Raw genomic sequence first — 25,297 nt, 5'->3', positions numbered from 1 at the left:
ATTAAATTCAGTTCACGAATCTTACACTAGGTGGCGATATCTGCTTGCTTTTCCCCTCTCCTTCTCGAGCGTGGCTCTGTACAACTACAGCATGCAAAACTGATTAAAAAATGGTTAAATGCTGCATGTAATAAATAAAGCCGTAGTTTGGGAAAACGGCTTTGTGAAAGAGCTCTTAGTGGCTTTAAAGTTGGCTTTTAGTCAGTTTATTTTTTTATTTTTTTATACAGAAGTAAATCAGAGAGGATTCACTTCCTCGTGCATCCTAATCCTCCAAATCAACCATCCTCTTCCTCTCCTTAGTCTAACTTATCTGAAGTGTTTCCCAGAGGCCAGAGTGGCTCTGGTTCCTCTCCCAGAGGAGCCCAGCCTGAGTTAATCGTCTCCGAGCGAGAGAAGCATGTCTGTAATCCTGTCGGTTTATCAGCAGCACTGCCTGATAGGATGGAAAAGCTCCAAGTAAAGACAGGACACAACAGACTAAAGACCGGAAATAATTTATGACAGCGATTCAATGACAAAGCCACTGACCTTTTACCGCTGACATATTTGTTATGCGCAATGAGGTCATCATTTGAATACTGCAGTTTTATTCCTAACAGGGCGTCTAATGTCATTATTCACACCATCTAGGTTATTTGTTTTATAATGGCCTGCTTAAAGTGGCTGTGCATTTCGTGTCTGGATCGCAGCTAGAAGCGTCCAATTTAGGAGGACAAATGAACCAAAATAAGGAGCGCAGGCAGGCACATCATCGAACATTAGCAATTCAATAGCTGGGGGAACGGCCAGCCTATTTCTCAATAATGTGAACAACAATATTCACGTGAATATGTCTTCAAGGAAGCATGTATTTTTCATATCAAAATGTAATATCTGCAGGAATAGGCCTGCACATTTTCACTTACGTATTTTGAAGTATTCATTGGCTTCTGCCTCAAGCATGAGCCATCCATCTGGACTAACATCATTCAGTGATAACAAAATTAGCGCTTTCGGCTTGCATCATTTATAAAGGAGCCAGTCCAATCTTTTCCAGCTAAGGATTGACTTACATCATATAATAAAACTGAAATCTTTGGGTGAAAAGATGGATCTTAATGGAACGAGTTAAAAAAATAAAATAAAAAGAGAGCGACTCGCCTTGTGCTTAAGCTTTAAATCCCTTTGCAATAAAGCCAGAAAAAAAATCTCGTCTTCCTACAACTGCTTTATCATTCATGAATATAATAAAGACCGCAAGTTTGCCAGATAATGGCTATTAATAGGTAATAAGACAGTACTCGCTGGGTTTAGAAAATTTAATTTACTTGACAATCCTTATTAAGAAGAAGCAAAAAAGGGTGAGGGATTAGGGTCGTACATTGCAAAATGTAGTTATTTCATCAACATAATTCATGGAGAGCGCTCACATATTCATATATAATAATTGCACTTTATAAGAGAGACAGTTTGCCATATAAATCAAGGGGGAGGGGGGCGGGGACATAAATAAATTGGATTACAGAACCAGTGCAGACACACAAAGAACTACTCAGTCACACATTTCAAACCATCGGAGATAATATAGCCCTACAAAGAAGACACTGTAAATGATTCAGGCGGCCTGCTGCTCTACGTAGCACTTCCGTTATACACAGGGCGTCGTGAGAACAGTGTCGGGACTTTATGTCATTCAAGGAAAAATGTTCACACAAGCTTTTGAAATTCAAAAACAGTTTAAAAAAATACAACCAAGGGCATATCTTGCTTGGCCTGAATGCCACAGTGTTGATTTGGATATGCAACAGTCCTTAAAAGCCGAGCTGAGCATGACTAGGTTAAATCAGTATAGGTGTTTAAATTACACAAGTTTGTCTGTGATTGTAACAAAAAAAGTATGTTGGTTAGATGTATATATATTCACATTTGAATGGTGAAAGTATTTCCCCATGCAGCATCTAGGAGAGTTGCATCGTACTGAGAAAGCTGGGGCAGTGCGTATGTCCATTAAAGGAAAGCCAGGAGAAGGAAACCAAAACAAAAATCCACGAGAAATCAACAGACAACCAAGAAGATTGGTTAAAAGTGATTTTTGAGGAGAATTCTTGCTCTCAAATAACTAATAAGAAAAAACCCCATAAAACAAATACAGTATATTCACAAAAAGGCTTACCAGAGATCATTAACCGGATTCAAGTAAAAGTTTTCAGAAGGTTACCGATGATTATGTCATGTAAAAATGCAAATAAGTGCTCGGCATCACGTGAACGACAGTAATCATGTCCGATGGCCATTTAAAGATATAAAAATACAACGTGGAAAGTCCATAGAATAAACCTGTATTTTAAAGTCATGATTATCATTTTACCTTTTTTTCTTTTCCAGGCTTGTGAGACAAAGCCTTCTACAAATAAAGTACATGCACAAACTAAAAGGCATGTCTCTCACTCACAGACACCTCTGCGGTCTATAAAAGGTTTGTCGCTTCCCTGTCCTTCCGTCTTATCTGTAGACGGGGAGCTGGATGTGGGCTTGCTGTTGGTGCTCCATGAGCGGAGGCATCCCCATGGCTTCATACCCACGGCCCAGCATGCGCTCTTTGATGCAGGGAGGGTGGATCTCACTGATGAGGCACTCCAGAGACTGCAGGCTGCTGCTAAGCACTGCAGCGTGGCACAGGCTAGAACTAGACAGTCCACAACAGAGGTTTTGGTCTGTGCTGTAGGCCTGGGTATGAGGAGGGGGAGGGGGAAGAGGAAGAGGAGGGTGAAGCTGTGCCTGGTGATGTTGTGGGTTGTGGTGGTTGTGAAGATGGGGATGGGGATGGGGATGAGGATGGGAGAGACCCACATCTCTAGGCCTGGCTGCACATGTACCCGTTGTCAGCACCTGATAGGGATAACAGTCACTGTTAGGGGTAGCCACGACGCTGTCCCACAGAGGAGCGAAGTACTGTCCGACAGACACCTCCCCCTGTACGCTAGCGCTGACTCGCTCCTGCCCGACGCCCACTCTGCCAGGATGCGGCCTATACGGCAGCTGCGAGGAGCGGGCCAAAGGGAGGCAAGTTTCAGGAGAATGGCCAACCCCAGCCTCTGCTGCTCTGTGGCCCTGAGCACTACTACTCACACCGTACATCCTCACTGCTCCCTGCTGATAGGGCTGCTGCTGTTGCATTTGAGCTTTGTGCTGCCACACAGTGTAGTCTCCTTTGTCCAAGTATCCAGCTTTGGCTCTGTCTGCGCTCTGTGTCGGTAGCACCGCTCCCGCGAAAGCCAGACTGCTCTGGGGAGGCACTCCCAGGACAAAGTCTGAGTCTGAATGTGCCACCGCAGCCACGGCCTGCAGCGAGGGGCTGGCTCGGGCCTCTCCCCCCAGCTGCGGTGCCTGGCTGTGAGGAACTCTGCTCATCTGCCTCATCAAGCTTTGAACCTCTGCCAGCTCAGACTGGGGGGGCAGGCTCTGATCTCCAGAGGCTATTCCAACGTTAGAACAAAGTGTCTCGATCGGTGCATCGGGGGGCTTGCATGAGTTTACGCGATAGGCTTTATGCCCGTTTCTGATGGTGTAGCCATTATTCAGAGGATTATTATATGGTGCCACAGAAGCCTGGCTGTTTACATGTTTAGTCCTTCTGCCCTCTGAGGTTTTCACCACACCTTTGACCACCACAGAGGCTTTGACAATGGCCAACAAACCTTGGTAGCCTCCCGAATATGGATGCGAATAGGGGCTGTAGCGTTGACCAGTGGTGTCCAAGCCGTTTACTGTTTTGCTGAGCTGTTTGTGTTGCGGCACCCGCACATCCGACGGGAAGATTTTGATGGACAGCGGGCTGTTGGCAGTTTTCTGCGCAAAAGCATCCAACTCTGCAGGAGAGGGGTACCGAGAAATCATGGAGGACGGCTCCCCTGAGAAGAAAGCAGAAGACAGAAACGGTGATTAGCTTAGAAAATGAGCCCCTTGTGTCTTTCTTTTTTCTTCTTTTTCCCTCTTAAAATCTCAAACCGGTTTTATTACACACCTCCAGGATTTTTTTTTTAAACTTAGGCTCAGTTCAACTCACAATTAGTTTATCCTGGGAAAAGAAGAAACAGGAAAAAGCAAAGGGTCTAATTTCACAGTAGTACAAAATCTATAAAAACAGCAGCTAGCACTAAATGCGGGATGATCCTGATATAGTAAACTCTGACAAATAAGCAATACCTTTTTTAATTGTTGCTTTTTAAAAATTTGATCAAAATGAATCTTGGTAATTGGAGCACACCTTAGCAGAAGCAGAAGCCTCATCTAATAAAGAGTACCTAAGCAATTTACCAACATAATTACTCAAGTATCACCATGTCCTGCCCGTGAAATGCCGTTCCACTTTATGCCTTCGTAAACTTGGACCTAATCTATGCAAAAGCCTGCAGCCTAAACTGTGACGGAAAACTTGACGCAGATGGACAAAGAAAAAAATCGTCGAGGGCGCAGATGATTGAATTGTGTGCGGGAAAGCAGACGGGACAAACTAAGATTGGATTTAAACACTATTATTCAGGCAATTTCATGGCTGCTTAACTCCTAGTGACTAAGGTGGGGAAAAGGCACCCCATTTAAAAACAATAAATCACCGTGTAGAAATTACCGCCACCTTTCGGAGTGACACTTTTATGGAATTTCTGACATAAAAAGAAAAGCTGCTGAAATTAACCCAGATCGCAGCGTAAGTCGGAGGAAATCACAGCAGGCAAAAGAACAAAGCTGTAATCTGCAATAAAGAGTGAAAAGGGAAAAAAAACAGAAAAAAACCCTCAACAAAAAAAACAAAACACTTCATTTCATTTTCAATAACAAATCCAATTCCAGCTATGCAGGGGAGCGCTCGCTCGTCGTTCCCATTTGAAATTGATTTGGGAGTTCATTTCATTTCAGGCCTACAGTGAGCCTCCCGACTGTGAAAATGAGTCAATCTACAAGATCCATCTCATGAAAGAAATAAATTGGGTGTTTAAAATGGAGGAAAGAGGCAAGGTGGAGTGTTCAATCCATCCAACAATCTCCCAGCGGAGCAGAAGGAGCAGGCACCACGGTGCCAGGAGCATGAATGAATTCTGGGGAGAAATAAAACAAAAGCAAAAACACTGCTTATTATGTATCGCGGTGCAGCGCTGCTATAGAAAACAATGACAGCTGGGATGTTGGAGAGGTGTTTGTATTGTATACAACATCAAGATGGGAGCTATCCCTTCTCTGGTTTCCCATAATACTGCTCGGGGCGGGGGGGGGATTGGGGGGGTATCGAGGAAAAACCAGCTGCAATAACAATTTCTGGCAAATGAATAAAAAAATAAGATAAATATTCATGACTACAAAGCATAAGAAGAAGAGGATCATATCCACCTGAAAGGAGCTTTAGATGATTAGATGCGATGACACATTTAAAAGCGTAATAACCGCTTGCATCACCACAGCACAAAAATTCCCCCCCCCCCCTCTTTTTTTTGTTCCCTGCCTTTGATAACGGCGCTCAGTTAAGCAAAGATGGATGATTTAGCAAAACAAATCAAAGACAGACATTTTAGCCGTTTCTGGTTGAGTAAAATGTCAGTGCTAAGCCCCAGCATGCTGTGATTGGCTTGCTGTTCCACAAACACTTCAAACACTCTGAATGCTAACACGTCTTCACGGGGTGTCTGATATTGTTAGTCCAGAGATTACAGCCCTGTCAGAGCTATGGAGACACAACACAGCTGCACTTCCCACTGCGGCTGCCTTAATGTTGCCACTATGGAAACCCTCATTTGCAAATAGGCACTCTGCATTCACATATTTATCATCTGAGGACCACTACTGTGTGACACAGGCATAAAAAAGGATCAGTTTAGATTTCAAAAAACGAAACAAAAAAAACCCAACCGCTGGATAATGTGAAGTTACAAGTGTGATCAAAAACAGCATGAGCGGCATTAAATTTGCTCGAAATTACAACCACAGGTACTTGTTTCAATCTTGAAGGCTTTACCTCCAGTCGACAGCGTTTGATGGCAGTGAAGTGAGCGCCACAAGGGTTGGCTTCCCCCAAAGCGTGTGTTAGTTGTAATGAAAGTAATGCAGTAACTCTTTCCTCGCAAAACACATAAGCTTTCCTGCGAGCACACCCAAACCAAATTAAAAAGTGCAGTTCATCAGTTGCAGTGCGAAAGCTGACATTTTCTCTCCAGTTGCCAATTAGACAATAGCCTACTGTGCCGGCTGCCACCTTATCCAAATGCTCAACATATGCATATTATTAGAGTGAAAACCGTCGGCCTGCAGAAAGCGCTGCCTCCACTGCGATCCGCAGGTAGGAAAAGGTCATTTGCACACTCCGAGATTAGGTTTGAACTTTACTGTGAGAAGTTACAAGGCAAAGCAGACTGTGTACCTCGCAGTACGTGCTCCTTTCCTCCTTTAGTCTGAAAACAAGCAAACAAAAAGTAAAAAAATAAAATACAATAAAAACGAAGCCAGCTATTAATTCTGATTTATTTGCTTCCAGTGTTAAGCCACAGGGATTGTATTCAGAGCATTTAAACTGCAGCACATGAGCATACGAGGCAGGAAAACCTCATTATTTTCATTCTGCAGATAAGAATGTGTGAGATAAAACTGCTGCACACTTTTAACCCAACAATGAGTTCATCTACTCTAATCTTTCCCTGCTGCAATTATGGGATCATGCATGCTGATCTTACAGTAAGTTTGTATTAATGCAGGCTTATATTTTTAGCACATTCATTGTCAGTTTTTACGCTATAAGCAATATTATACAGGCGTGAACTGTAGGAAGACTGGAGCCATTTTCCCACATGAACTTTGAGTGTCGCTAGGGTCAAGTCGGTACACTGTGTGCCACTGCCCTTTATCACATATAGCACACAGCAGGGGACAGTCTCCTTCAGACAGGCTCAGTACTGGAAATTCTCAGCTTGGATTAAGTGAGAGTGACACACATAATGACCGCTCTCTTGCTGTGAATTCAGTGGACAGCTACATGCACTTTTCACAGGTTAAAGGGCGTCTAACGCGCTAAAACTCCAACAGATAATGCCATGAGTCCAGATCATGTCGATAAACAGCTTGAAAGTAAAGCATACATTGTCATTCACAGCTTATTTGAGTGGATCCAGTGTGGAGGGGTGGGGTTAATTTCTCAAGACGTCAATCTCATAGGTCACAAGGCTTTTAAGATAGGAGATCAGATAGCACTGAAAAGGATATGAAGCAGAAGCATCTGAGAAGAAAACAGTTTTCCCTTGAAGTGGGCGCTCAGTGAGGGTGACAACCACTGCTCAGCTGTGAAGGATTATGAGCAAAAGAGGATTCAAAATGAGGCCGGGGGGGGCTTGTCTATTTAATTTGAAACCAGATTTTTAAAAAAGCAGGATTTAAAACCATCTCTTTACCTTTTTTTTACCAAAGTGTACATTGCTTTACTGTGAAAAGGCACTGTATCCACACAATTAAATTCAGTGGTATAAAATAAAGACACGAAGTGAAAACAAATACGAGGCTGTTCGCATGACAACAAGGAAATGGCAGCTATGTGCTGTGAGGTAAGGCATGGCAGAGAGATAATTAGCAGTCTGACCTTAAGCACTTAATCACCCTGAACCTGCAGACAGCACGCTGTTTCTCTCCTCAGCCCTGACAGCGAGCAGCAGCAGAAGTAGAAGCAGCTCAGAAAATACCATCAGCCACTTTTCCGCAAGCAGCCTTGACCAAAGCCATCACGCAGTGCTTAAACAAGCTTTGACCTTTTAGCATTTCCACCGCTTGCTTTTTAGACGGGACTGATTGAATCGAGCTTGTTTATGTGAGGCACACTGGACTGTGATGTGTGGTGCTGCTAAAAACCATGATGATACATTTAGTGGCTCCTCCGGTCGGGATTTGGCGTTTTCTTTTGGTTGAAAGGGGTTCGACACATTTAACACGCCAGTTTCAATGGGTGCTGTTATGGCACCCATTGAAACTGGCACACTTTCACAGGAAACAACTAATCCTGATTTCCTGCTTCCACGCAGGGGACATGCTTGGAAAGAAAGAGCTCAGGGTGAGGGGCAATCATAAACGCTCAATCACCACTACGCCTGATTGTGCGAGTGTGTGTGTGTTTGTGGCTTCAGGACAGAGATTTCATTAATATTAGCATAAAAATAATCTGGAGGGATAAACCATTTTTAATCATACAGTGTTATGTCGATGTATACATACGTATGGGTCTTTCATAACCTTTTTCCACCCACACGCAATCCCACTCGACGCTTTCTGCCACTTTAAAACAGGCTAATCTTTTTCCCGTGGTCACACTTGAAGCCATTTCCCCCAGATTAGAGCAGGGACCTCATTGTTTTGGAGCACTTTGAGTTAATCACTAATTTATGGGCAAAACAAGCCCCAGAGGCAGGGCTGAAACAGGAGTTGGACAGGCTCATTGAGTTTCCAAAACCACGGCTTCCAACCATTTCATGCCCAGAGGGAGAACATAAGGAAACAATTACAATGGTTGCTAGATACGATTCCCAAATGAGATAAAACTAAAACAAAAAAAATTTCCATTTCATTGTTATTATCCATACATGTTGGCAGAACTGCCAGACCAAAAAAACTAAACAAAACAAAAAAAACCCCACAGGCCTTTGATGTTAGGCTAAAGACTTATCTTGAACACTTTTGTGTGATAACATGTTTACGAGTGTCAAATCCTCAGCAGGAACATGGCACTGAGAACTGGCAGTTAATTACAGAACAGCGCTTCTCAGCAGGCATAAATACTTGTTTACCACACCAATAATCCTGATATTTAAAATACCTTAATAACTAGGGACGAAGCTCAGAAATTCAAGAATGCTTTTAAAAGCCATCCCTCTGTTACCATGACAACCTCCTCCGTGCACTCACTTGGCCCAGTAAGTCCAGTCATTAGAACCATGTAATTAATTGCTCCTGCCTTCATTCATCTGTTTAAGACGAGCCTCTGCAATCGACTATCTGCCTGTTAGAGCGAACGGCTAGCCTAGCAGCTGCGAGGCCACAAACGGAAGATAACTTTATGGCTTTTATTTGTCTTTTTGGTATTTTATTTTACATTATTTACATGATTAGAACCCAATTATATCCTGGTGTGATTGATTATTTCAGTTAATTCCCAGCTTCCAATTTTATTATAAAGCAGACCTACGCCATGCTTTTATTGTGACTCAGAGTAGCTGCGTGATTCAAAGTTCCAGAAAATTCTCATTTGTCTTGTGTCTCCATTCATCTTCTGTGTATAAGCAGTAATAATATCAGTAATATAGTACTGTACAGAAGTCTTGATTCACCCCTCATGTCTTTATATTTCATAAAAGTGTTATTTTTCAAGGGAAATGTGAAATAAGTGCAACACTTTATTGAAATACATTCAAACATGCTTGAAGGTCAGTAATACTCGGAATGACCGCCTTTATTCTTCAGCACAGCCTGAACTCTCTTATTCGGCTTTCTTGTCATTTCTTGAAGCCGTCTTCGGGAATAGTTCTCCGGGCTTTGTTGAAGGACAATCAAAGCTCTTCTTTGGATGTTAGTTTCCTTTTGTTCTGTTCTCTGTCAAGATGATCCTACACTGCTTTTTTTCCCTATCCTGGCATGCTTTTAGTAGCAAAGTGCCTTAAGATACAATTTAAAACTGGTTCTTTGCCAAGCTGTTTTTTTTGTAGACACAACACTGGTTCTTCCTTTTTATGCTTAAATGATTCATAGGTAACTGTTAAGTGGCTTAACAGCATATAAAAACATCGCTCTGAAAATGATCAGATACAAGGACTGGACTGAAAATAACTGAGAAAGCAGCTGATGTCTAAAGTAAAATTTTGAAAGACCTTCAGAAAGCCCAGAGAACTATTGCTGAACGCCACTTCAGCAAAATATAAAGAAATGAGAATTGGCTAAAGACTTTTGCACACTACTGTATCTCTTTAAGGATCCCCTCTCTAAAAGCCCATTTCCTTCTTATTGGCTTTTGCAAATAGAACCCTATACTTTTCAATCTCAGGCTCTTGCTGTGCCTGAGATGAGCATATAAGGACATATGTACAGAGTCGACATCAATTCAACACAAGAGTAGAAAAAAAAAACATTTGAAATTAAGCATTTGGAGCAGCCTGAAGCCTTAGCTTTAGGTTCATAGTGATTATGTGTACTTTATTTTTTGAAACTGCGAATAATCAAAGCATACATAAGGAAATGCATAACAGATCAGCTTTACACACACTGACTGAACTCAGTTTAAAGTTGGAGTGATTAATAAAGAGGGCATTAAAAAGATAGGGTCAAAACAATCAAACATTCACAATAAAGTTTTAAAGTTGTTCTAAAGTCACCAGCAGAGTTATTTCAGGTGCCCCCAGTTCAAGAAAAAAAAAGACATCCCATTCATTTTCCCTACAGATAATCTTTGGGGACTCAAAGCTGGCTCACCTCTACTGTAGTTAGAGTTGATTCACTGTCTCAAAAACTAACAACAGTGCAGAGACGTTTTAACTCCAACTGCAATGGTGAAAGAGAAAACGCTGCCTGTGATTTGCTTCTTCTTCTTCACAGCGATAGCGACTAAAGCTTTTATTGTAGTGTTTAAAGCCACTCGCCATGCCCAACAGAGCTTCAGATTTGAGTGCTAATTCTCTGCGCTTCACATCGCAGCGAGGCACAGGAAAACGCTGACACCGTATGCTCTTAAATCTCACTCACACTAACCTCTCTATTCACAGGCTTCTTTGGTAAACACAAAAATAAAAACACTCAGACACTCATTCGCCTCATTTTCACGAGCCTCGCTCTTTCCACGTCAGTGCTCCCTGGATGAAGGGTAGGTACTCACAGAACAGAGTAACCTCAGGGTTTAACACTTGGTTATGTGTGCTCGAGGAGGCTCTGGCCAAATAATTCCTTGCACCAGTGTCATTCCTCATTTGTTTCTATGCCGCTTGCCCGGCTTGGGCAAAGTTTCCCCCTCTCAAAGGCGGGCCGAGTGCAGGCCGGCAGCGTGGGAAAAAAAGCATTTCCAGCCCCGGCTTTCAAGCTGAGATAACAGCGAACATCACAGCTCTCATTTCCTCTCATCACATAATTCCTAACAGTCGTTTCTCAGAAATCTTTCGTGTTGGTTTGCGTGGCCGGGAGCTCTAATGGCCCCGCACCTTCCATTTATCGATGGCTAAAAATGAAAATGGCTTTCAAAAGCACAGCAGTGGCTTAATACTGTCCCCCTTTTAACTTGATCCAACGACTCATTTAACGAAGAAGCCCAGACCACACAGACTGAGCTCCCATCAGCAGTTTATTCCCTGTGGCTGCGCTTGAAATGTCAGGCTACAGCTGGAGGGTGCTGCACCACGCACAGTGCAGTGCATAAAACTGAAGGGGGGTAGAGGGGGGTGGGTGGAGGCCCTGCAGGTAAACAGGATGAGAAAATGCATCCCTGTTTCTGCCTGAGGCAAACCAGGCCCTTCTGTTCCAACATTTAGCAGACAAGCGCTCCACTGATTCCCAATTAATATTTAATAACAGAAAAGACAAAGGGGTATTTCACCTGGGGAAATGAGGGATGAGTAGATGGAGGGAATGAATTTTTAGCATTTCAAATTTGAATATGGTTGGATACACACTGCTTGGCTACAAGTAAATAAGGAAGACATAATAATTAACTGCGCAGTCTGTGACACCACAGATTTCACTTATTTTGGCTGATTGGAGCTTGTATTGTAACTGTATACAATGCACTTAATTGACATGCCCCCCCCATCCTGTTAGTCTCGTTTCACTTTTTATGGTACTTTTAACTGCCTGGAGTTTGGTGACCTCATTAGACTCACAGCATGACTCTATAGAAGGTCAACCTGAGGAAATCTAATTATCAGAAATAAATGAGAACAAGACGCATACGAATGCACAAGAGCATGCAAACAAAGAAAACTGGTAACATAATCAGTCAGATAAGCTAAGAAACAACTGGGAAACACTCACTGGCCATTTAATTAGGTACACTTGCTAGTACTGTGTTGGACCCAGAAATGCCTTAACTCTTCAAGGCATGGGTTTAAGTAGGTGCTGGAAACAGTCCCAGAGATTTTGGTCCATATTGACATGACGGCATCACACAGTTTCTGCAGAAGTGTCTGGCTGCACGTCCATGGTGCAAATCTCCCATTCAGCCACATGCCAAATGTGCTCTACTGGATTCGGATCTGGTGACTGCGGAGACCATTTGAGGACTGTCAGCTTAGTGTCAGTTCAAGAAACCAGTCTGAGGTGATTTGAGCTTCATGATGTGGTGCGTTATCCTGCTGGAGGCAACCATCAGAAAATGGGCAAACTGTGGTTATAAAGGGTTTGACATGGTCAGCAACGATACTCAGCTACGCTGTGATGCTTAAACAATGCTCAGTTTGTAATCAGAGTGAAGTCCCCCCCCCCCTTAAATCAAACAAAAGTGGTGTCAAACAGGGAGGGGGGGCAACTTCACTCCAATCAGTGTGCCAAGAAAATACCGCCTACAACATTACAGCACCACCAGCAGCCCGAACCACTGATACAAGCCATCCATCCATCCTTTCATGTTATTTACATTAGACTCTGACCTTACCATCTGATTGTCACAGCAAAATCAAGACTCATCAGACCAGTGCAGTTTCTGTGCAGAACTGTAGCCTCAATTTCCTGTTTTTAATCAACAGAAGTGAATGAAGTGGTGTTTTGCTGCTGTAGCCAATCTGCTTCAAAGTTTCATGTGTTGTGCATTCAGAGATGTTCTTCTGTAAACCTTGGCTATTTTATTTATCGTTACCCTCCTGTCAGCTCGAAGCAGCCTGGCTGTTCTCTTCTGACCTCTGAGATCAACAAAATATATTTTCACCCAGAAAACTGCAGCACACCATTTAATTTCCTCTTCTGGACCATCCTCTGTAAACCCCAGAGACGGCTGTGTGGGAAAATCCCAGCAGATCAGCAGTTTCTGAAATACATCAGACCAACAACTATATATTAAAAGTCACTTAAATCACCTTTCTACCTATTCTGATGCTCGGTTTGAACTTCAGCAGGTCATCTTGACCACGTTGCTGCGATGCGATTACCTGATTAGATATTTGCAGTTGAACAGGTGTATCTAAGAAAGTGGGCGGGTAATGAGAAACAGACAACAGAGCAAAAGTAGGCTTTGCAGGTAGGATGAACCAGTGGAAGCGAGTTGGACAACTACACAAAGAGCATGAAAGCAGAGTAAACTACATAAAGAAAATAATAATCATCTCATTTAATCAGTTAATTGAAAGAAATCTAATCATAAATTCCACTCCCAAAGATTCAACACTCAACCTTACAGCACATGCAGTGCAATCATTCAAAATGAAGGTCAAACAACACCCACACACGAAGCACCTTCTGCACAGTGTGAGCATCATTAGTAACTCTGTATGGGCGATTTGAGTCACTCTGTAATTTCACTTTGTCCACTCTGACCTGCATGCATTTGCACTGCATGAGCACGCTGATTACAAGCTTTTACAATTAGCAGACATTATCATCAAGTAGCCCATTACTTTAATTCAAAATACTCCACAGTACCTGGAATCTCAGCGAGTGCTGCTGAAAACAACCACGTGTGATCTTTACGAGCACTTTGAGCCAACAAGGTCAAGTAGAACATGACTTTTTTTTTTTTTTTACTCCCAGTGTGTCATGAAAAACAGATACTTTATGACAAAATGTCTTAAATGTGTTCAATAGGACTCACCTTTGTGGGTGCATGACTGCAGCGGTGGTACCGGCAGCAGCAATGGCGGCGGCGGAACATCGAGGCTTTTGGGTGTGCAGGCCAAATGCTGCGACGAGAAGTTTTGCCGTCTCTGGATACAGGCCAGCATGATAGTTCACTAGGGCTGCGCACAGCCTGGGTAAACCTGCTAGAACAAGACAAAAAAAAAAAAAAAAGAAATCACATGATTTTACACTTTGGTTAACACTGATAGACAAAACCACACAGACATATCAGCAAGTTTTAGAGACTGCACAGTTAACTAAACGCTAACTCGCCTCTATCCACAATGAAAATGTTAATGTGGGGATGTTTAGCAGGTATACTAACATCCGCTAATTAAGGCATCAAAGTACAATCAAGATCAGAAGGAATGTCATTAAAATAACCATCTACCATCAACATTTCTTTGAATAACCACTGTTAACTTCACAGTCCCTTCAGACTTTACAGGAGACTGAATCAGCTCCAATGCAGCCAATTGGATGGCTCTGGAAAATGTGAAGGGTGGCATCAATTTTTAACTTTTAACTATATTTTCATAAGTTTTACAGCTTTTCCTACTAATACAAACCTTCCCAATGGCCATTCATAAGTATTAGATTTCTGTAATTTTACACATTTATTACATACAATTTAAGACTAAAGAGTTGTGCTGACAGATATCTTTCATTTACTCCACCAGCATGCAGAAGAACTGACACGCACTGTTGAAATTTCACTAATTTTTCTTATATTAAAATATCTCAGGGATTAAATGTCTAGTTACATTTCTGTACACCGACAGACGAGGGAGTTTCACTGGTCGGGCCAACAGAAGATCAAAGTAGCTCTATGTGGCCCGCGATGTAAAATAAGTTTGACGTCCCTGCTTTAGAGCACTGGTTCTCAAACTGTGGAGCACAGAGCCTTGAAGTCCAGGGGTAAATTGTAAAGACAAATAACGAAACGAGTCTTTATTTAACTAAAATTCTACTTGGATTCTTTGCTGATTGATAAAAAGTGTGGCATGTGACCCTTTTTTCCAGCATCTGAAGCAAGGCATACCAGAAAAACCACTTGAGAACCACTGCTTTAGAGGGTTAAAGTCACATTCACCCAGAAGATGTTGAGAAATATCTGTAGTTACTGAAAAATCAGACCTGCTCAGCATAAAGATTCGGTCTCTGACCACCAACAGCTATCTGTTCCAAAATTCAAGCTAATCTTCAAAATAGATATATGTATTTTTTTTACAGCAGATGGCTGCCTTATTTGTGCCTGTGGAGCTAAATGTAATCACTGGGTTTCCTTCACTAGGGAAGATGAACAGTTGTGTGTAGTTTTGTGGCATCCCATCTATCAAATAGATGGGCTAATTATTCCTTCGATTATCCACAGTGATTTTTTTAACTTCAAATTATAAGCATCAGGCATTGCTGATGGAAGCAAACTGCAAAGCTTCCTCGTGGACATTAAAATCCAATAGGAGTGTTCTTTGTAAAGTGCAGATCTAAATTTCTGCAACCACTCGGATCCTTTTACCATATTAAAATTCAGCTGCCCCTCGATGAAATGCAGAGACTGTAAATTTAAGAAAGTAATATAATTTAATGATGACTCCATCTCCTTCCTCTGCTTAGTTGTTATGATGGCTCCTTCCCGTTATCAACCTTGCTTTCTGCCTGTTGTGATCACAGATCATTTACAAACCCTCCTGTAGCCTCGGGCCGCATGTTTCAATTTCTAACCGGCTCTGAGACCTTGGTTTCTTGTTCTATAAATTTATGACCGTATTGATCAGCAGAGAAAGCCAAAAGCAGCTCGCTCCCTAAAATAGGCTGCGCTGTTTGCAGTGTTAAGTACTGTCAGAGGAGATGAGAGCCTGTGTCTGAACAAGACTCGCCAAAGCCATAGCCACAGCTGTGCTGATTGAAGCAATCACTCTAAAAAGAGCGAGCTGCGCTTTGAGGAAATATTTCAGCGATAATCGCATTTGACATTCTGTTTGATTATCTGAAAGAGTCAGCAACTCTGAATGCCAGCGTTGCAAAACTAAGAAAAAAAGAAACCTCAGGCTATCGTGCACTACGTATTGCTGTATTTGTATCAGGTAGCCCATCTCAAAGACAGACAACTGCTGTCAGTTCAAAATGCCGCAGAACTATTGGTATTAATAGTTAATCAATCTGGTGATTACAAATTGAAACACTGTATTTTTCTTAGATGTGCAGTAGTCCCCAAAATGGCTACTACGAGCCTGCAGCATGTAGCTTTCAGATTGCCCTTTTTTTTTTTTTAGTTTTAAGGTTCTTCTGGATTTTTGTTTTGATTTCTGCCTCAGGGTCTGGAGGGCAGCTAAAGCAAGTCAACCACATAACAGCATGTTCAGCAATGGGCTGCAGAAACATGATTACCTTCGCCTCAAAAGGAAGAAGACGGAGTGGATCTTATGTTACTCAGGTGCCAAAAAGAAAAAAAGATTCCCCCACTCCCTTCCTCCACTCAACATCTGTCCCTCGGTGACAAGCTCACTTCAAACTGCTCAGCGCAACCTGCCTCATCTGAACACACACATCTGAAGAGCTAAAAGCCTCGGTATGCCTGGATTCCATTTTGAAAATAATAGCAATTTCACAACAACCCCTCCATTACTACACATTTGTCAAGAGGGAGATACTAAAAAGGCAGAAGGAACACAAGAGAGAAAATGCATGTCTGGAGAAATCCCTTCACAAGCAGAAAATGAGACATGAATTTGGAATACCTTCCATTACTCCCATAATTTGCAGCTGGAAGAAAATGCATCAAGCAGGGCACTATATGAGCGAGACTGGTATTTTTTATTTAAGTAGTCTTTAGGACTTGTTCTCCAGGCATTCTGGAGGTCTTTCAATTTTTTTCTTTGGACACTGTCTGCTTTTTAGTCTTTGTTTCTGACCATTTGCAGAGTAACATTGCTTTCTTGTTCATTAAGCCACTTCAGAATGACCTTTGAATTATTCGAGCACAAAAAAGGCACTCAAAGGATGAACCAGTGTTGTTTTTACACATAACAGGCAACTTAGCAAAGAACCAATTTTAAACTCTTTTGTTAGGTGCTTTCTTATTAGCAGCCTGTTAGTTGACTCTACAAAAATGATAACACATAAAATAAATAGTATTTTTGCATATCTACAGCAGATGAACAGTATCTGAAAGTCATTAAGAAATAGGTAAAAGATCCTGCAAAGACCTGACACAGGACCTGAGAGATACATCTGACCCGACAGTTGATCCATCTACTGTTCACCAAAGCCTCATCAGAAATGTTCTCAGTGGAAGGATGGCTGTCAAGAAGCCATTCTTAAAGGGAAACAGGGAGAAACAGCTGAAGTATGCCAAATGACACAAGAAGTGGACTGAAAATCAGTGACATCAGATCTTATAGACTGATCTGTCCAAATTTTTAATTTTTAGTTCAAACTGACACTGGGGATGTCAGAAGAAATCTACAGCCCTCTGCAAAACATGGTGGAGGCTCTATCATGGTTTGGGCTGCAATTCAGCCACTCATGGCCAGAGCTCTTGTCAAAACTGATGGAATTATGAACAAAGACAAGTACTTTCAAATATTAATCCAACATGCAGTACCATTTAGAAAGCATCTGATTGGCAACAGCTTCATTTTTAAGCAATGACAATGATCTCAAACACTGCCAATGCACTAAAAGTATACTGCATAGAAAAAAGCAGTGCGAAATCATCTTTACACTGAACGCAACAAAAGGCAGCCAACAGCCAACAAGAGATATGAATGTGCTTCAAGAAGCCTGGAGAACTATTCCTTAAAGAAATGACAAGAAAGCTTGCCTAAGAGAGTTCAGGCTGTGTGAAGAATAAAGGAGGTCGTACTATTACATACATACTATTATATTGACTTTTAAGCTGTTTTTTCCTGCACGTATTTCCCATTTTCCTAGAAAAATATAAAGAAATGAGGTGTGAATTAAGCAATATGTGCGACACTCTGCTCCATAATCTACAGTATTTATGCATTCAGATATAAGCTACTCGAGCATTTAGGTCTTCTGACTCTCAGGCGACATCCATGCAAGTGATAAGCAATGTCGTGTGGCCCACTGAGGACCTGACAGGGAGATAAAGGCCTTGTTTTTGCAGTCCATCTAACTGTCCCCCATGGTGCTCTGATAAGGATATGTTGGCGGACAAAGTCATTTTTCAAGCCTTTCCCCTTTGTCCCTGTCATACTGTAAAATGCTTCATATTATAATGTGACGTCTGTCAGCACAAGGCATTTTGGGAGATGATGAGGTCAGGTGAACTTCAGTATGGTTGTTTAATTTAACAGACAGTTTGCAGATGATTTAAACTGAATTATTAAGGCATCTTGTTATTCTTGAGATGACTACCACCAAAGCAGCACCATTTATATCCTGACAATGCACCGATTATAAATTCATTCCCTGAGATAATAAGGTTTGGTATGCATGATAACCTAGACAATGCTACTGCATTATAAAGCACATAAAAAGGCTTGTGTTCTTGCTTTACCTGTTTGGATGTATAAAGCAGCTGCACAAGAACATCCATCAAAGGAGGAAAAAGCCCTAAATTATACACAGGCTCAGACAAGAGCATCTGCCTGACCTTCTGGAGTCTTTTATGATTTTGCACAGCATTAAGGGTCAGAGCTGAGATAGAGGCAAATTGCACAAAGAGCCTCCTTCTCAACTAATGTCAAATGCACAAATACACCATGCACACTGGTTCCATGCACTCACGCTGCCACATTTACACTCACACCTCCCTAACCGAACCATCTCAGCTACCGTTAGCAGTTCTCAGGATCCTCTGTAAATAATTAGATGATAATGAAAAAGACGAGCACCCTTTTCACTCTGCCAGTGGATTAGCACGGGTGCTATGCTAATACCTTTCCTTCTACTCAGAAACTGCAGGCAAGCAAAAGGCAAAGAGAGAGAACAAAAACCCAGAAAAGAAGGTTAAATGAGAATAAATAAATGACTAACAAAGAGCAATTAGTTATTACAAAAGAGAAAAAGCAGTGTCTCACTTTGAATAAAAATGACAGGGTCCATGAATAACAATCCACTTATTGTATAATTAATTGTATATTATGTATGGCTTTCAGAGGCACTGCAGGAACCTGTCTAAGTAATGGAGACCAGACAAACCTCACATAGAGACAGAATTAGACAGCAGTGTTGCTGCAGCTGCTGAATTCATCTCCACGCACACGCACGCACACGCACACGCACACACACACACACACACACACACACACACACACACACACACAGATCATCCGTCCCCAATCCCTTCATACATTTTTAATAGAATCTATTACTTCTGGATTAGCCGATAAGAGCTGGCCTGGTTAAATTCTATAATAGTTTACATAATTGGTATCAGAATAGCATACAAAAGAGAGCCATACTTCTCTTTTCACATTTAGTGTAGAGAAAGCAAAAAATAAATAAATAAATAAAGGAGAAAGGAAACAAAGGTTCATGTACGGGATAGCCAAACAACCCGAAGTCACTCTGCTTTAGTAGCAAGAACACTTTGGGCCTGCGGCTGATAACAATGAGCCTCATTAGCACCAAGATTAGTTCCTGTAAAAGGCTTTACAACAGTGTAAGAACGCATTTCCTACAACTTATTTATGCAAGCACAAACTTTATGCAATTTATCATGTATAATATTCCGGCAGATGAGCATTCAGTTGGATGTAACTTATGCAGCATTATTAGCCAGGTCAATAAGTCACTGGGAAAATATGATTAATATTAAAATGTGAGCTATAGACATGTTTACAGCCTTTACCCATTCATGTATCTGCAGTTATTTTTCCAGTCCTGGAGGTTGCTGTGTGCCCTCTACTTTCTTATGTAAATCACTTTTTCCTTCTAAACACAGACATTTTGTTTTTTTTGCAAATCCCACAATCATACAATTCAAATGACCAAATTTTAACCCCCCTTCCCCTAATAGCGACAACATTTTTTGAGCACAAGTTGACATTTCTAACTTCCAGAGATGTGTCTGACTGATACAAGATTTTTAGGATAGATACCAAATACGGATATAGCTCTTATTTACTTTTAAAATATTTTATTTAACAGGCATAACTGTCACGAATGACAATAGATTAACCAGCTAATATTAAATAGCTAACATTGGCCCACGGCCAAATTGCAGAATCCTGAATTGAAATCTATGGAAGAGATCTGCAACAGCAAAGATGGTGGTAGAAGTGTAATTTACAGGGTAAAAAAACAAACAGTTAATTCAACTTTTTAAAACTACATTTCAGGGCAAAGCAATCAAACTTTTCAAGCTTTGTTTTTCAGATTTCACTGGGTGATTTTTATGTGTAGTTTGTATATATGTCCTGGGACCAGTGAAACTGCCGGTCAACAAATGACCAGACCTAGTCCATGGTAGGCTCGAGGTTCTTGAAGGACTTTGATATAGAAACCAACGATCTGTGAGAGTCACAGTTTTTCTCAAACAATTAATCATTTACTTTTGTGTTAATATAGGTCATTTCTACGAGTCTGTATTTAATCTACACGACACAACCTATACATGTGTAGAATTTTGCTTTTATGGTCAGCTTTCATTTGTGCAAGCATGAAATGCTAGTATTAGGGAAAAAAGGTAAAAAGAAAAAAAGAGGTCTAAATACTAAATTACTATTTGGAAAACAGTAATTCTGACATTTTATACATAAAGATGCGAAGCACAAATTCAGCCATGAATCTAAACCTTTTTAAACAGCCTTGTTTTTTGAGCAGGAAGCCTTGGGCTGACCCAAAATGGTCTATGTGCACACACAGTGCCAAGGTAAAAGAAACACACTGCACACTGAGTAAAGTCTGGCCAATGCCAAAGCAGCATTAGAGGCTAAACAGAGCTTTATCTTATCTTTATCCCAGTATGCACACTTGAGACACACTGTCAAAGAGCTATGGGTATGCAGCCTGGCCTTTAGAAAACCCTGACTTCAAAGATAACAGATCGTGAATGAGAGTGAGCTGTAGGTTTTGTGGAGAGATAAGCTCTTTTGTCAGTAGATGAAGACTATTATTTTAACATGACATCTGTTTGCCAAACCGTGGACAGGCAGAATTGTTTTTGGTCTTCCAATTCCATGACAAAAAAGATAAAAATGAGTTTATGTTAGACAAACAATCTTCTCCCAAGTCCTGTCTCCTGGCTTCTTAGCTTACTGCTAAATTGTAAAGGGTCACTGATTCCTTCAAGCCATTAAAATTTGGGGACAAACAAACAACTCATTAAAAACTGTGGAGAAAATGCTGCCTGTATGGTTCTTATGCGGGAGATGAACCTAATGAGAAGCTTTCTGCCATGCATCACAGAAACATTAAAATGGTCTATGAGAAAAGAGTCTTTGATCTTTGGTTCAACTTATAAAGACATCATCTCACCGCCTTTCTTTAGCCTTTCTTTAGCCTTTCTTTAGCCTTTCTTTTCAGACTAAATGATGACGCATCAGTTCAAATTTGGCTTTACATTAATCAAAAATAATTACCAAGTAGCAGTATGTAGACAAAACAATAACGACCTTAGGAGGGCCGGTTCCCTCCTCCCTAACCTCAGGAGGCCCGGTCCTTAACCTTCAACCCACAGCCCACGTCTCACTAAGCCTTCATCCTGTTAGAATTAAAAGACCAATTAGACAAATTTCAAAAGATGACAGGCTGCTCATAATTACACCTGACATCTCCTAGAAGATAAAGAGCTGATTACAAAGGGTGCACAGGAGAAATTGCTAAGCAACAAAACCACTGACATTATCCCAGTGAAATGGACAAGTTGAGTGCACAGAAGACAGATGACAAACCAAATGAAACAAAATTAAATAGCACCAAGTAAAGTGCCGGGCCAGCATGTGCCACCAAAACAGCCTCGGTGCACCTTGGCATTGATTCTTCCAATTCTTCCAAGTCTGATGGTTGTGCAAAGTGCTTACAGTCCATAACGTCCCACAGGTATTTCAGTGTTTTGAAATCAGGTGACTGCTAAGGCTATAAAATAGTTTCTGGATCAGAAGCCAGTCTGGAAATGGGTTAAATCTGAACTCCTTCTAATAACCAGCAGGGGGCGACTCTTCTGATAGAAGACAGCAATTAATGTGCGGCCTACAAAAAAATAGCCCCAATTTTCACTTCATTTATGGCTTCAGTAAGCACTTTCCTTATGCGTTTATCACCCCAGCCATTACTTTAAGTCTTACTGGATACAACACAGTGTTCAATTTGTAAAGCATGGGCTTATTTTGAGTAGAAAAGACAATAAAGACAGGGCATTGTAGGGTGTGGCTACTCTTTACTGGAAACACAAAGAAGAGGACAAAAATCCCATCCACATCACAACGGGACCACTGGATCCCCTTACTGTAGAGGAGAAGGGATCAGGTTTTGTTTGTCACCATCCATATATTTTCCAAGTCATCTGCTTCATGTTATCATTCCACATCCTAACCATGGACTGATACACCACAGAAAATTTGCTGTACCCTGAAAAGTCAGTCAATGGATGACATAGCAGAAAAAAAGGACATGACCTTAATTAGTCCTTGCACTTGCCTGAGTAATAATCTTTCAAGAAAAGGTCATTCTCCTAGCGAGCAGCTCCTTCCATTCAGTAATTCGGTAGGCCTGGAGATTGAGCCAGCCTGAGGAAATTTCACAATAAATCAGAGCTCAGCTTCGCTCCTGAGAAAGCAAAAGGAAGCAGGCAGCCAAATGACAAATCCCTTTTCCCTCACAGAGCTGGAATTACTGCTGGGGTGTGAGATGTGAGATCAGAGGGAAACCCCCATGGGGGTTACCTGCACACTGACTGCTCGTGATACAATGCAAATTAAAAGCCTCTCGAGCAAGTTCGGACTCGGTCAACACATATTTCAAACATGCAAACACAATGTGAACATGTAATTACAGCTAGTTAGCTGAAAGTAAGATTTCAGAGTGAAAAGAAAAGCAATGGAAATGAGCAGGCGGCAATATTTTCAATACACTCTGACATTATAATAAATCAAAGGCCAGAAAGTCATGATTTAAATATGTTTATAGGAAAGCCATAAGGAAGAAAAACGACCCAGAAAAGCCTATTAAACTAAACCCAGGGGAGTTGGCATATATTTCTCTTTTGCTCCGGAAACAGCCAGAAGAAAAAGAAGATGATAATAAAACACCAAATTGCTGGCTTTTCTTCTCTGCCTCTGGTGCTAAGCTGTGACATCCCATCTCTCTGGGTAATAAAGGATCTGGCCCAAGCAGGAAAAGCATGCAGGGTAGAATTTCACACCTGGCCAATAATCTTTAGGAACTCTGCTGCGGCTAACCTTCAACCTCGGCTGCCACCGGTGCAGTGAGGTGCGATGATCCCACCTCCGGCTTCTAGACAATAGAAATGGAAACCTTCTGAGGCAGCCCTGAATGACCGATAATATACTTCAAAGCACTTCCCCTATCCACTGAGATGCTGACATATAAAGCGCCTTTCAAAGCCTTCATCCCATTCATGGATGTGCAGACTGATATTTACTTACACCATAACGCCTCTATAGGAAAAAAAAGACTAAAAATTAAAAAATGTTTCGTGTTCGTGTATTGAAATAAAATAAAAATCACGTGCCTCCTATATTTTCTACAATTACTCGTTAAATACATGTTAGGAGCTAGTAAATACTATATATTATTGTTTAAGACGAAAACAAATGAGCGACCTCCACTCTGATGAATGCACACTGGCCAATAGATATGATATACAGCTATAATGATATACAGTAAGGGCGAGACGCTCCTATCCTATTAGTGCGCACTGGGCATCTTTCACCAATTCAGCGCTGTCAACCTAAAATCAATGCTGGCATTACACGCTGAAGCACCCGTACGAACCTTATTTCCTTTCTCACTCCGTTATTGTTAAATACTACACACACACACACACACACACAGCCATAATTAGAGGCAGTCTGACTGGCACAAATGCATGGCAAACAAAATTATTGAAAAAAACTAAAAAAACAAACATTTCACAGGAGTCCCCACAGAGGAGATTAAACATTATTATAGAGGAAAAAGGGGAAACGTGATCGATGTCTTACAGAGTTTTGTCTTATCATAAGGCTTGTTTATCTTTGGTTCGCCACGGCTGATTGGTTGTTCTCCTGCTCGGAAGGCGTATTTCCTCTGCAAAAGCAATCTCGCCACAGAATTCGCGATGAGCGCCTGAAACCCCCGGGAGGAATATCCATTGATAAAGCTGGCTCCGTTAACTGCACTTCCTCGACATATTCGCCGCTGGTGTGGGAGATAATTTCACCGATTAGGTTTTCCTTGCCATCGCTTGCGTATCATCTCAGCAAGCCTAACCGAGCCGTGTGAACCACGGAGAGTGATGTCGGAATGAAAATGAGTCCTCTGCACTGTTGAAACCGGCTCCGGGCCAATCAATCAAAGCTTCATTTGAATATTCCCACGGCTCGGCCAATCGTGCGCGAGAGAGGGCGGCCGCTGTCGTGATCCCAAACCAGTCAAAGGAAGCACGTTCCCGTTTAGCGGAAAGATTTAAAGGGGAAGAGCGTCCCGTGTGTTGGCCCAGAACAAATGTAAGTTTTCGGTCTTTACACAAGCACATCTGATCGATCAAGAGAGCTACACACCAGGATTCCAGATGGGGGTTTTTTTCTGCAGCTTATCCAGTTAGCAGTGCTTAATCAACCCTTAATTAGATTAGGTGTTCAGGAGGAGAACTGCAAGTAGGTGTCCTCTGTCCAAAAGCTATATATTATACACCTAGACTGTTACTCACGTGCCATCTATATGGTGGTGGTTTAGAAACTGACAACCTACTGGGTTTTCCACACACAGCTATCACTAGGGTTTACAGAGAATAGTCTGAAAAAGAGAAACTATCCTGTGGTATTCCTATGTGGCAGTTCTCTGGATGAAAATGCCTTTTGACGTTACAAGTCAAGGAAAAGACTGATTCAAGCTGGTAGGAAGGCAATAATAACTCAAAGATTCACTTGTTACAACCACAGCATATGCAGAAGACCATCGCTGAAATCACAATGCATCAAACCTTGAAGGAGATAGGCTCCATCTGGAAGCAGAAGACCACACGGGGTGCCACTCCTGTCAGCCAAGAACTTGATGTGGACAACATGAAAGCATGGATCCATCCTGCTTTGAATTAATAGTTCAGGCTGCTGTTGGTGGTGTAATAGTGTGGGGGGGATACTTTCCCGACACACTTTATGCTCCTTGGTATCATCTGGGCATCATTTAAAAGTCACAGGTGAAACAACTGTATGGTAGGCTCTTTTTGTACTTACCAACATGTTGTACTGGAGCAAATACAGCATCTCACATTCTGTCTGTCTGTCTGTCACTCACTCACTCACTCACTCACTCACGTCTCACTCGCTCACTCACTCACTCACTCTATTTTCTT

General features: G+C 41.6%; 1 protein-coding gene across 3 annotated transcripts; it reads right to left on the bottom strand.

Moving 5' to 3' along the window:
* Window positions 1-1,293: 1,293 nt before the first annotated feature.
* LOC134630834 (protein FAM222A) lies at window positions 1,294-25,077 on the bottom strand. 3 transcript variants are annotated; one of them, XM_063478536.1, is made up of 3 exons: window positions 24,926-25,077; window positions 13,781-13,946; window positions 1,294-3,893 (listed from the first exon to the last, which is right to left on the bottom strand). In XM_063478536.1, the coding sequence occupies exons 2-3, from the start codon at window positions 13,908-13,910 to the stop codon at window positions 2,485-2,487; spliced, it is 1,539 nt and encodes a 512-aa protein (XP_063334606.1). In that variant the 5' UTR covers window positions 13,911-13,946; window positions 24,926-25,077; the 3' UTR covers window positions 1,294-2,484. The 3 variants fall into 3 exon arrangements, with proteins under 3 accessions (XP_063334606.1, XP_063334608.1, XP_063334605.1); XM_063478538.1 differs by lacking the exon at window positions 24,926-25,077 and adding an exon at window positions 23,946-24,251 and having other exon boundaries at window positions 13,781-13,949; XM_063478535.1 differs by lacking the exon at window positions 24,926-25,077 and adding an exon at window positions 23,946-24,251.
* Window positions 25,078-25,297: the final 220 nt, after the last annotated feature.

The sequence above is a fragment of the Pelmatolapia mariae genome, linkage group LG7, assembly GCF_036321145.2.
Source record: "Pelmatolapia mariae isolate MD_Pm_ZW linkage group LG7, Pm_UMD_F_2, whole genome shotgun sequence".
Lineage (NCBI taxonomy): Eukaryota > Metazoa > Chordata > Actinopteri > Cichliformes > Cichlidae > Pelmatolapia > Pelmatolapia mariae.
The sequence above is the reverse complement of the archived record's forward strand: the minus strand, read 5'-3'. Positions and strand labels throughout refer to the sequence as shown.